Consider the following 12303-nt stretch of genomic DNA (forward strand, 5'->3'; position numbering starts at 1 on the left):
ACGTCTCAGCCACCGAACGAGGATACTTGCCAAAAGCGGTAATGTGTTTCGTACGGGCATACGAAACTTCAAAGTCTTTCATGAAAGAGAAGTCTTCATGGTAAACTTTCTTAGAATGGCTTGTCTATAAAGGTCGCATCCGGCCGTGCTGTAGCTCGGAGCTATGATGATACAAGATTTGATTCATTCAAGTCACTCGGAAGATAAAAAAAGAGAAAATTATCGTGTCATTCTGTCCGCGTCCTAGTCGGATCATACCAAAAATGACTGTCGTCACAGAAAAAGGTGTTGCGATTGCCGAGTTAATCGTCTATATACCCATATCCTTGGTTACTCTCCTCGTCGTCCTCCGCCATGGCTTTCACAGACAGCTCGGGTGGATCTACCTCTTCATATTCAGCGGAATCAGAATCGCAGGTGCTGTGATGGAGATCCTCAGTGATTTGCATCCAGACAACACCTCTGATGTGGAGTGGGCTATCATATTGCAGTCAGTGGGGCTCTCTCCACTGCTGCTGTCTAGTCTTGGCTTATTGAAGAGAGTGTATGTTATCTCCTAAACAACCTTGTTGATTTGACCCCATCAAGAAACTCACAATTGACAGTTTCGATGAAATTTGCGTCCATGGGCCATCAGCCCAAGGCTCCCAAGCCACTTCACTACTGCAGAGATTGAGTTCCTTCAGCATTGTCGCAACGAAGATGTAAGAACCAATACTTAATCCGGGGAAGTTTTGACGCTGACACAGTTGAATTCAGTCTGCAAATCTATAACAAGAAAGCAACCGCTATCTCTGGTCGCAGCAAAGTCGTTCAGTTACTCCATATCCCGGCCCTTATTGCGTTGATTCTTTCGATCATCGGCGGAATAAATCAATACTCGTCGAACACATCCGAACATTCTGAAGGACAAAACGAAACCAAAGCTGGAATCATTCTGTTCCTCGCAATATACATCGTGCTTTGCATCCTGTGGTCGACAACAGTCAGGGACCTCCCTCGAATGGCACCAAGCCAAAAGCGTATCGTCGGCGTGGTCCTGTTAGCGTTGCCATTGATGGCTTGTCGTCTGCTGTACAGTCTGATCACCGATTTCAGCCATTACCGTCAATTTTCCTTGGTCGATGGAAATGTGACTATCCGGCTTTGCATGGCCACCATCGAGGAATTCCTTGTGGTTCTGATGTACACCGTGCTGGGAGTATTTACTCCTCGTTCAGAAGTCGCAGCGAACACGACAGGTTCAAGTTCTCAGAAAGAGTCATATCAATCCGGGAATATGCAGTTCCATACTTCGCCTCTTGATCCTCACAATGCTCATAACCTTGGCGGGTACGAGCCAGTTTAGCCGAATACAACAGCTTCCGGTGGTCGCGTCTACCATGTGGCGAGAAATCAGGCAAACAAAAGTCTGGAAGTTGAGAGTTTGATAATGTTGATTTTTTGCCATATTTCCATTCGAACGCATTTGTTGTTTGAGAAGTCGAAGAGTCGAAAACCTTTTTCATGCCTGAATAATACTAAATCAGTGTAGAGAAGCGGAAGGCGTAGTCATCTGTCTGTAGAGTTCCGGCTTCGTTCAACACTGCCCCCTCCCGGCCGTCTTGTTCCGGTAAAGAATACTCCGGAGATAGCCAAGTCCGCGTACTCTCGCCCTCTCGTACCAGTTTTGCCATTGCGAATGCCTGGTTGATTCCCATAGAACGGCCAATTCTGCTTAGACAATCTGTGATCCAAGCTCGAAGTTCCTTGGACGCATAACCAGAATCCGCAGCAATCAACAAAGGCCACATTAAGGCGAACCCCCCGGCCGCTGGAACCACTAATGGAGACCCAGAGGACAAGTGAGGCGACTTAGATGCACCATGCTTATCTGTGTCAGACGAGCTCTGAAAGCTTGGGTGACTGGGGGTTTTGTCGACAAGGCTGTCATCCACAACCGATCCGAGATGAAATGGCACACTTGCGCAAATATCCTCAACTAATTGACGGGATATTTCCTGGCATTGTCGCAATAGATGATAATGTGTTTCTTTTGTGATACCGAGCGAGGGAGTGTTCATGGCTCTGATCGCTTCAACAATCAAGTCCAGGAGTACCAGCCTGGCAGACCGATAGTTGTTCCAGAAGCTACTCACGGTAATATCTCGGTAAATGTGATATTGGGCTCCCCAAAAAGTGTTATCCATAGGCACTCTGTGAGCTAGGGCAGCGTTGACAGTCCTGTAGCCCATTGAAGCAGGTATATCGGACATTATCGATTGGAGCTGTGCGTCTAATTCTAAGGCACAACGCACTATCTTCGAAGGGCAGCTTATTGTACCCTCCTTGATGTCTGCACAGAGATCCCCGAGAGGAATGGTCACGCCACTGAGTCGATCGATGATTGCATCATCTTTATTCGGTTGGTATTTTGCTGCTTCTTGACTGAGATTACGAATCACTGCCGATGTATGCTTTTGCCGATACACATGACTGAGCACCTGGGTAGCCTCTGATTAGTATCTCCCCCGAATGGAGTTTATATTTGTCCCACCGAAAGAGATATAGCTGAGGATCCGACTAGGTTAACTCACTATCTGGGTTCGTAACTGACTGAATAGCGCCAATCCTTCCGGTCGAGATAATTGCTCTCGACCCCTGGTCTCAATCAGAATTGCCGCGCCATCTAAGTGATTGATCCATCTTGTCATAAAGAGGTCATCGCCGCATGTTAATACCTGGGACAAATCTCGTTAATATAAGCCAAATTGCTACTCAGGTGAATCTCTCACTTCAAACATGCTCAATAGCACCACTGTTGCTAAAGTTTCATCCCTCGTACACAACTGCGCGTTACCGAGGGAGTTACCAGTTTGCGACAACGCGGTCATATAATGTTTACGGGCTGTATACATCATCTGGGGAGACCTATAGATGTTGGATAAGGCCGCCAGACCAGCAGCTGTAAGAGCATCATTCACAGCGGAGCTCTCTAGGTGGTTTGTCAAAGTCGAAAGGTACGGCATATACGCCCCTCGATCACTCTTGGCAATGTAATTAACAAAGAGATATCCCTTCGCCAGTTCTGCGGTTGGATGCGATAGGCTTGAGGAAGGTGAAGGCGAGTAAGTCAGCATATGGTTGCTGTCACCCTTGACGGTCCGCTTTTGTCGCTTGCGAATTTCTTTGGATTCCTTTTCGGCTTTGAGTTGTGCCTTGCGAATAACATCACGACTCTGGTCACGAAAGGTATACTCCAAAGCAGATCGGTACCCGGGACAGTCAACTTTGGCCCGAATGCACTGGGAACATGCTGGTTTCCCCCAATCGCACTATTGGATTGCAGTTTTTGTTTAGCTTATTTCAACATTTGAAATCAATCACTCCGCCCTCTCCGCGTCTACCAATGTATATGACTGCTAATCACAGAGAGGGTAAAGTAGAATAAACCACAAATTAGAGACACGCCGGTACCTTTAGGCGCCGCGGGCGACAGCGTTCGCAGGCTAGACTTGGCTTCCCGCTGTAAACCATCCTCGTGAGAAGCTAAACTGAGTGTCTGTGTGCCTGAAACTGTAGGAAATCACTGCGAGGTTACTACCTCCCTAAGGAATTCTAGAAAGACTAAAATTTTCGATAAATGAGTTGAGTTGTAGGATAAAGTGAAAGAGGTGATAAAAGTGAGCTTGGCTGATGCCTAAGATGAGAGTCAAGCATTTCACGTGACAGAGCTTTACTACGGCGGGCAATAGCGGCCATCGGGCAAAAACTTTAAATGCCCGCCGTAGTTATCCAGTCTTAGTACCACGTGCCGGCAACCCAAAACAGTATCTAAAGGCCGACATTATCCAGGGATAAGACATTCGATCAACGGTGCAAGATGTAAACATGCAGCGCTCACGGCTATCACTCTCTCTCTTTATCAGTAGGACTGTGCCACGCGTTGTTAGACACTATTTTACTACCTACACAGCCATATGCTCTGGAACCAAGCCAGTGCTAGTCAGGCTCCTGGAAGATGGCTCAGGTAACCTCTCTTTGCCTTAATAGTGCGCATACAGCTAATAGAGAATATAAGTACACATGAATAAAGATGAGGTATTCAAATACTAACGGTATAGATGGCTGTATGTACCTGAAAATTTCGAGCTTGTTCAATTAATCTCATATCAGTACTAGAAGGAGAGATCCCCAACATCTGGCTGCACGGTACTGTGAATTCAACCTCGATAACCTCCTCGTGGCAGCCAATCAACTAACTGGCTACAAGGGGGTGCGATGGAACACCCTAGCTTCTGGAAAGCGGTATTCTGTTCAGCTAACTATGCCAAACAGGCGTGAAGGTGTCAAAATGTGTGAAAGGACAGTACAACAAAGGCTTCGTATTAACGATGGATAATGGTGAACAAATTGTTGCTAGGTTGCCCAACCCTAACGTCGGCCCTGCTTTCTTTACTACTGCCTCGGAAGTGGCAAGTCGGCATTTTGTATGTAACTTATTCATGCGTTGTTGAAGATGCTGACAGATGCCAGGTCCGCGAGTTCTTGGGCATTCCGGTCCCGCGCATCTATGCCTGGTCTACAGACAGGTTGAACCCAGTCGGAGTTGAATATATTACCACAGGATATTCGCTTGGGAGTATTTGGGCCCGAATGTGTAGGTCCTCACAATTTGTGATCATTGACCAAGTTGTTGAAATAGAGGGGAAACTGGCATCTGTATTGTTCCCCATGCAAGGGTGCCTCTACTACACGTCCGACCTCAAGTCAAACATTCCAGAGGCTGAAGGCCTTGATATCACGCCTAGCAAACCGTCAGGGCTGAAGATAGAGCTTTGCAGACAGCTGTCCTGTTTCGCAATTGGACCATCTAATGACCGAAAATTATGGAATAGTGAAAGAAATTTGAGGAAACTGGATAGAGGACCATGTAAGTTTGAAAGTCATCTTCCAAAGAGGTAGGACCTTTGTTTCGATATCAGCTCTATTGACAACCGTCCAGGGACCAGCCCCATTCATTACGTGACTGCCCTTGGAACTAACGAACTGAACTGGGCAAGACACCATGCAAAGCCAAGAATGAATTACTACCGGTCAACAGAGACTCCAGAGAACCTGAACGAGTACTTGGCTCTTCTCCAGAGATATCTTGAACATTGCCCGAAACCTAGTACCAAAGCAGGCCTGCTGTGAATATGACTACATTAATACGCTATCATATCCAGACCTCCACCTCGACAATATATTTCATCGACCCTGAAACACACCAGATCACTTCCATCATAGACTGGCAACTCGCAGCCATAACGCCATCATTTTTACAACATCCTCACCCGCAAATGCTGGAACTCTCACTTAGCCCAGGCAGCGAAGAACAAAGAAGCAGGGAAAAGGAGCTACTCGAATACTACTACAAGGTAACAGAAAAAGTAAATCGATCCCGAGCTGAGGCATTCAACGACCCATACCTATCGACACGAGTCACCCCCATCAGTCTGATATCTGGATGCTGGGAACGCGAAGATACTTTCTCACTGCGTGAGTCTTTGATCAAGGTTGCCGCATACTGGGACCAACTCCGGCAAGACGACACACCATGCCCGCTCGACTTTAATGTCGATGAGCTAGCTGAACATGAACGCGAAAGGGAACTAATTGGGGGGCTTTCAAACATCGTTCAGCAGTTAGAAGAAGAAGGACTTATTCCGATCGGAGGGATGGTTCGACCGGAGGAGTATGAGCATGCCAAGATGGTGAGTGAGTACTTTAAGAGCGAGTTTATCAATCTAGCCGAGGGCGATCAACAACGGGAACTGCATGAAAAGGTATGGCCTTATTAGGGTTGAGTTTGTGGGTGTATGATGGTATTGTCATATTAGTTGTTCAGCATTGGTGTGATATGCTACATATTGATTGGACTTCGTGATTATGCTGGCATAGGGCCCAAGTCGCTAGTATCATTTGTCTAGTGGGTATTGGAATAACATCGGTAAGAGCATTAATGATTGGGCAACAGGATTTTCAAGTACAGATGGAAGGGAAATGAGGCACGATTGGGTGTTCAACTGTCTTTCGTGACCATGAGAGAACGAACCCTAAACTCAGATGGAAAGATCATATAATGGCAGCATAGTACTACGACAGAAGAAGGTATGGATATGAGTCTATATACAGAGGAGTGAGAGCACAAGAAGCAAGAGTGTCGGCTAATAATCCAGCGTCGCTGTCTTCAAAATATCAAAATGATAGTTCCAAGAACCCGTCCTTCCAGTGGTCCAAATTGGGTTCCAGGCCGAGTCTGCGTCGGCGAACAAGGAGCCGCTCTCTCATTTGAGGCGAGAGGTCTATAGCCCTAGGCTGCTCCTCGAGCTGTCTCATCATATACAACTCCCATCTTCGAGAAGATGTCAGCCATGGTTTGACTAAAACACACCACTCGTCGATCCGCCATCGATCCCACATTACATACACCCACTGCTGCAGCGGTCCTTGCTGCCCGGAACCAACAAAGCCTCTTACTTCTTCTTCTTGGTAGGCCCAGCGCCAGATATCTTCTGGCCCGCTGTCCGGATCGTGGTACCATGGCCGAGGGATATGACGCACTTCGTCCTCGGAATTGAAATACTTCAGTCGACCCTCCCAGGACTGTGACTGCGGAGCCAGGTATTCGTCCTTTTGGAGAAAGTTGAGACATATGTCGTCCGAGGATGTTTCACTTATTACACGTACAACCTGTTGCAGGTGTCTTTCATTGTGAATAGCGAGTCGCCGAACATGGGGAAGACCCAAAGATACGTGAAACTGGATATGATTTATAAAGGCCTTACCCTCATGGACATGCTGTGGCCAATTCGAGAGAAGGTTAGGGTCCTCCAGAACTAATTTTCCTTCGGGTCAGTTCTGGTGAGAGCCTAATGATTAGGAAGCTGGAAATATTAACATACCGCGTGTAACTACATCCATTAAATATTGATAGATGCAGTATAGTTGCTCATTCTCCCACGGTGCAAAAAATCTCGACCACGCGATTACAAAAGACCATCCTGTCTGCAGGGTGCAATATGTATGAAACCGATACAGACTGCGACTTATCCGGCTTCTCTCTGTCTTGGACAGCGGCAAAACAGGGGAGGGTGTGTCGCTGCCCGAAGCAGAAGGTACATGTAGAGCGTCCGTAGCCATTCGTTCGACAAAATATTGTACAGCCTCATCAAGTCGATCTATCAGGAGAGCCTGAGAAAGCTTCCATTCCGTAAAATCATAGAAATACTCATGATCACGTGTGTGGTATGGCACCATGAAGCGTTCAACTAGTTTGTATTTGCAATGATCGTTTGACGACATATCAAGCTTGCTGGATACGTGGGCTGCTAGAACATCATGTAGCAGATCAGTGTCAAATTGGCGTAGTATGACTGGCCGCACGATGAACTCTTCTGCTCCTTTGAAGGCGTTATACAGGCAGGGTCCAGTCATGACGGCGGCCTTCAGGGTTTTGATGTCTGGCGCGGCAGCGAGGATCGCTTGAAGGAGCTCGACGGGCAGCTCTTCAAGCGGTCTACCTGAGCCCTGTGCCATGTTGGATTCCGATGTGGTTTAATGACGTTGATTGCTAAGCTCAGTGAGTGCCAGGAAGGCTGACTGTTGCTTATTGTGAGTGGAATGAATGGAGGACAAGACAGTGGGAAGACAGAGTCACTATATAATAGCAGTACGGTGGTCTCAGCCACCAAAGTTTCCTCTCTGCTTTGTTTCTCATGATATCCATTGACACTCTTTCAATTATATGGCAGTCGCGAGCTAATCATGGCGTGTCCGAATAATCCTACGAGAAAAGGGTTGCGCCACGGCAGGTGCAGAACATTCTCCACCACTTGAGAGGTTCTCAATTTCGATAACCATACACGGATAAAAAGACAACCTAATCCCAATATGGGCTGCTCCAACCCAAACAATGAATAATAGAGGATAGAGCCAACATAGATTTGACAGCACGGTACACAAAGAGGATGAACGGGCTACAACTTCATTGTTCAAAACGTCCCCAACAAGATCTTTATCTGAACACTCTTTGTACATAAGTAGAGCAAATCTTGGAAAAAACCAATAAATCCATTATTAAAATCCTAATCGCATTCCATATCACAATCACCACATAACTGAACGCAATATGCCGTGGAACCAACCCCCCCTCACCCCCTCAAAACCAAAACTTCCTTCTACTCCCCAAAAAGCTTATTACCCCTAACCTTCCCCTCAAACCCGACAATATGCGTCGAATGACACCACGGCTTCTCCCGCACCTCCACGCTCAGCACATCAGCAAACACCCCACACCACCCCTCCCTATTCCAGCGCTCATTTATCTCCCTCCTCGTATCTTCATGAATCAACTCTCCAAAGTTCTTAACCTGCGGATGCTCCCCCACATTATCATAAATCGTAGCCAACTGTATCAACTGTCCCAAGAACGTGATATTTCCATCGACACCTAAGTCCTGATGCCGGATGATAGCTTCTGCTACGGCATCTGCAATGTCACTGGGACAGTCGAAGGAGGTTAAGATAGAGCGGGCTAAAATGCCGCCATACAGGTCGAAGGACATGTTTGTTGCGGTGAGAAGGGTAGGGGCAGTGCCGATGTCGTGCAGGAGGCAGGTTAGGGCCCAGGTTGTGGGGGAGAGGGGGTGGTTGGGGAATTGTTGTTTTAGGAGGATCATTCCTAGAATGATTATTAGTGAGGGGTGGGTATGGGGCTAATATACAGGGATGGGGGTTTACCGTAGTAGTATACGCGCATAGAGTGGTTGATGGTGTTGTGGGGGAGGAGGGATTGGACGGATTCGAGGGTCTTGGCGACGAGGGGATCGGTGGATGGGAAGGGGATGTCGGTGACGGGGATGGGGGTGGGTGGGTGAATGAAAGGCTTGTCGGGAAAGATCAGGCCGGCGTTGGCGGGAGTGCTGGTCCAGCCGTTGAGGGAGATGTTGTCGTGGCACATTTTGATGTGAGGGTATAGTGGTTGCTGAGTATAGGATGAGGGTTTTGAGATGGGTGGAAGGTGAATAGGATGATGTGCAATGGGACTGTTATTCAATCTTATATAGTTGGGCCTTGGTACTATGAGTTGAGATTTGTAATATTGTGCTGGCAATGTTACATCTCTATCAAACCATGGATGCATCTGGTGTCATACCCCAAAGAGGCAGTCTTTTGGAGTGGGGCCATCTTGATAGAGTTGATGCCAAGCTCGCGCCCGATCGGGTCTAGATCCACGTGTTTTGCTAATCACAATCTCCGAGGATCAAATCCCTACTTACCAATTTATCAGTACATAAGAGGTGAGAAGAAGTGGTGTTCATGAGTAATACACTGAGTCAGCTTACTGCTGGTTTGAAAAAATGAGTCATTTTGAATAACTATGTATCCGGACTAAACCTAAAAGTTGCAGTAAATGGTTCTATCAGAGCAAAGCCATCGATCAAACCATAACTAACGTATGCAAGATACATGATGATATAATGAAATAGGTATTATATTCGCACATATATGGTATCATGTAGTATACTATGGATATCTCTTGACGTAACAAGAGCAGAACTAGCCCAGTTCGTATCGCTCTACCACCTGCGAACCCATTATCTCCTGTGGCGGCTTATGTATCTTTGTATCCAACTCCTTGGCCGCTTCACTGTGAGCACCTCCCGGCAACTCTGCAAACCCTCTAAACATTGACCTTCGCTGCTCTCCTGCTGGCTCTTGACTCGCTCCGCGACGACGGCGAAGCCAAAATGCGATGGCGATACCCGCTGCGATCAACACTGCTCCACCGACTCCCACACCAACGCCGATTCCAATCTTGGCCCCGGAAGACAGGCCACCCTTAGAGCTACTCGAATTGTCGGTCGTTTTGATGCCCCAGTACTTATTCCAGCTATCCTCCCAGGTACCATTGGAGGCAGAAAGCGACGTGTCACTCACTGCGATCCGGGTGATGTCTGCGCTGGCATAATCCGGGCCGGGTGCTTGTGCCAGGAACCACGTGCCAGAGTTGTTCCCGTTGAACCAGTTAACCCCTACGAATGCGGACTGGAGAAAGGCACGACCGAGCACCGGGGTGGAGGTAGTGAGGAAGCACGGGAAGTAGGTGACGTTTTGATCGACCAGCGGTTCTTGTAGCGTAAGATTGAGCTGGGAAAAGGGAACTTTGATAGTAATATTTTGATTGTTCACTCCATTCTTGTTGAAGACGAAGGAGAGGTATGCTGCAGAAGACGTGATATTCCAATAATCGCTGCTGCTGGTATCCCAAAAATATAGTCCCAAGCTAGAGTTGAAGGAGATCGGCATGGTGGAGGTGATGGCATCGCAAGTCGCCTGGGGAAGGTACATGTAGGGCTTGGTCGAATCAATCTGAACCGTCTTGGCCTGGACGGAGCCACTGCTCTGAAGAAACAATCCACTTTCGTTGGTGAAGCTGAAGGGTGAGGAACCCGCAGCAACCCCAAGCCCAATATCCTTCAATTCGAGTTCCAAAAGTCCACTCGAAGACGTTACTCCTTGGGCACTCACGTCTCCGATCACACGGCTCTTATCGTAACCACCCAGGACCAGAGAACCCGCAATCTCTGGGTCTACTGACCCGATATGCAATCCATACGAGTAGGAAGGGATGTCGTTGGACGAGTAAAGCCACCCGGCAATCATGTTCAGAACGGTGGAGTTGGAGACAGTATCCGAGAGGTACGGACCCCCCAGGGCCAGACTGCCAACCGAGACGGGATAGGCAATGCCATTGGGATAAGTCTGATAGGTCTGGTAGATGGCTTCAAAGCTCACATTGGGAACGACAAACGACCCTAAGGTGACTTCATCGCCGAGCACACCTTCTTTGCTTCCGCCCTCCACAGCCCAGTATGTTGTTTCCCACGAGCTGGAAGTGGTGTAGGCGGTGGTGGAGGTGTTTTGGTCGAAGGTACCTGCTTCAGCGGCATAGCAGGTGGATGACAGAGTTTTGTTCGTGCAGAGAGTGCTCATCAGGATCGTGCTAGCATAATTGGCACCCGGGTAAAGATCGACCGTTTGCTTGTTGCTGCCCACGTCGACGGATACGGCCTGCCACGGGCCATCTGGACCGTAGGCCTGCGAGGACCAGCTCATTACATAGGGATTGGATGCAGAAGAGGTCTGCAGAAATACCCCCAATAGGGGGAGAAGTAGCGGTCGCATCATATCATGGATACTTCAGCAGGCATGAATAACCAGCCTGCGATGGGGAGGGAAGCAAAAGAAGAGGAAAAGGAAGGGAGAAGCTGCGAGACGAAGGATGAGTGCTGGCCGAGGGTGAGATTATGAAACGAAAGAATGCGACCGGGGCACATTGCTGCAAGGCGGGCGATGGTGATGGCCTGGCAGGCCTGGAGCGGGTTCAAGGATTGGGTTTGGGTGTTGGGACTCCGCTGACATGCAGCTCAGCCATGCCTAATAAGGCATGAGTGATGTTCATCCGATGGGGATCGGCCCCAAGAGATGCTGAGAAGAGCTGAAGGATGCTGTTGTCAGATTTCCAGGTGGTCAGAAAGCGCAACTTTGGGGGCTTTTCAGGGGGAATAAAGTTCACCAACTGGATTCAGTCGAAGAACAGGAAACAAGGTCTACTTTCGCTTTGTTTTAAGGGTCTGTCTATCATAACAACCCACCTCTATACCATTGTTATAACAAGAGATGGTGGGATTTAGAAATTAAATCCGATGGCCGGGAAGGGGGTGGGGGCACCAACGCCATCGGAATGCTGGATGGATCAGCCATGAACCAGTCAACTCTTTTGGCCCCCAAGTTGGCCCCCCCTCCCAAACTTCAGTGGAGAGGGGCTGATTATCCCCTTTGATTTGTTGTTTGTTGCCATTCATATCTGTGATGACTGATGAGAAGTGGAATGCCTGATTTTCCCACTAATTGTTCGATTCCTCGTGCAAAATTCGACACGTCCGGCGTCCAGCCGGAAGGCACCACGATTTCAATTCGTTTCCCTGCGGCCGCCACATGGGACGCCTGACATGATACCTTTTCCTTATCAGGCATAGACCTGAAGCTTGGGGTTAAAGCCAAATTGACGGGATGCCAAAGATTGGTTGGCTGATGTTCCCTCGGGATAAGCAAGCATGTCAGATATCAGCCCTCGGTCCAGACCTATCTAAGTAGTCTAGCAGCCTCTAGCATAAACTTCCATATCTTCACAAGTCACAACAGCTCCTGCTGCATTGCTGGCAGCCATCCTATGTTCGGTCGCAAAATGCACGGACCTAATCCAATTGCTCCACC

The 12303-nt window shown here is 48.2% G+C and overlaps 7 protein-coding genes across 7 annotated transcripts; 3 read left to right on the top strand and 4 right to left on the bottom strand.

Moving 5' to 3' along the window:
- Positions 1 to 354: 354 nt before the first annotated feature.
- Positions 355 to 1348, top strand: BO83DRAFT_304626 (uncharacterized protein; the record flags this gene model as incomplete). Its single annotated transcript, XM_025527231.1, has 3 exons — positions 355 to 422; positions 606 to 704; positions 760 to 1348. The coding sequence occupies 3 exons, from the start codon at positions 355 to 357 to the stop codon at positions 1346 to 1348; spliced, it is 756 nt and encodes a 251-aa protein (XP_025392431.1).
- Positions 1349 to 1520: 172 nt separating this feature from the next.
- On the bottom strand, positions 1521 to 3516 carry BO83DRAFT_395823 (Zn(II)2Cys6 transcription factor; the record flags this gene model as incomplete). The annotated part of the gene is made up of 4 exons (XM_025533104.1): positions 1521 to 2483; positions 2577 to 2720; positions 2775 to 3314; positions 3457 to 3516. 4 exons carry the CDS (start codon positions 3514 to 3516, stop codon positions 1521 to 1523), a joined length of 1707 nt encoding a protein of 568 aa, XP_025392432.1.
- A 443-nt stretch (positions 3517 to 3959) lies between these two features.
- BO83DRAFT_395824 (uncharacterized protein) lies at positions 3960 to 5242 on the top strand (the record flags this gene model as incomplete). Its single annotated transcript, XM_025533105.1, is given in 7 exon segments — positions 3960 to 4009; positions 4156 to 4255; positions 4326 to 4469; positions 4509 to 4581; positions 4607 to 4912; positions 4985 to 5105; positions 5125 to 5242. The coding sequence occupies 7 exon segments, from the start codon at positions 3960 to 3962 to the stop codon at positions 5240 to 5242; spliced, it is 912 nt and encodes a 303-aa protein (XP_025392433.1).
- A 79-nt stretch (positions 5243 to 5321) lies between these two features.
- Positions 5322 to 5822, top strand: BO83DRAFT_304883 (uncharacterized protein; the record flags this gene model as incomplete). Its single annotated transcript, XM_025527241.1, has 1 exon — positions 5322 to 5822. The coding sequence occupies one exon, from the start codon at positions 5322 to 5324 to the stop codon at positions 5820 to 5822; it is 501 nt and encodes a 166-aa protein (XP_025392434.1).
- Positions 5823 to 6219: 397 nt separating this feature from the next.
- Positions 6220 to 7560, bottom strand: BO83DRAFT_414253 (uncharacterized protein; the record flags this gene model as incomplete). Its single annotated transcript, XM_025534551.1, has 2 exons — positions 6220 to 6860; positions 6927 to 7560. The coding sequence occupies 2 exons, from the start codon at positions 7558 to 7560 to the stop codon at positions 6220 to 6222; spliced, it is 1275 nt and encodes a 424-aa protein (XP_025392435.1).
- A 542-nt stretch (positions 7561 to 8102) lies between these two features.
- Positions 8103 to 9142, bottom strand: BO83DRAFT_405574 (cyanamide hydratase family HD domain-containing protein). Its single transcript, XM_025533815.1, has 2 exons — positions 8764 to 9142; positions 8103 to 8704 (listed from the first exon to the last, which is right to left on the bottom strand). Exons 1-2 carry the CDS (start codon positions 8981 to 8983, stop codon positions 8202 to 8204), a joined length of 723 nt encoding a protein of 240 aa, XP_025392436.1. The 5' UTR covers positions 8984 to 9142; the 3' UTR covers positions 8103 to 8201.
- A 380-nt stretch (positions 9143 to 9522) lies between these two features.
- Positions 9523 to 11330, bottom strand: BO83DRAFT_375141 (acid protease). The gene has a single exon (XM_025530388.1). It carries the CDS (start codon positions 11140 to 11142, stop codon positions 9583 to 9585), a length of 1560 nt encoding a protein of 519 aa, XP_025392437.1. The 5' UTR covers positions 11143 to 11330; the 3' UTR covers positions 9523 to 9582.
- Positions 11331 to 12303: the final 973 nt, after the last annotated feature.

This window comes from Aspergillus eucalypticola (genome assembly GCF_003184535.1).
Source record: "Aspergillus eucalypticola CBS 122712 chromosome Unknown BO83scaffold_3, whole genome shotgun sequence".
NCBI lineage: Eukaryota > Fungi > Ascomycota > Eurotiomycetes > Eurotiales > Aspergillaceae > Aspergillus > Aspergillus eucalypticola.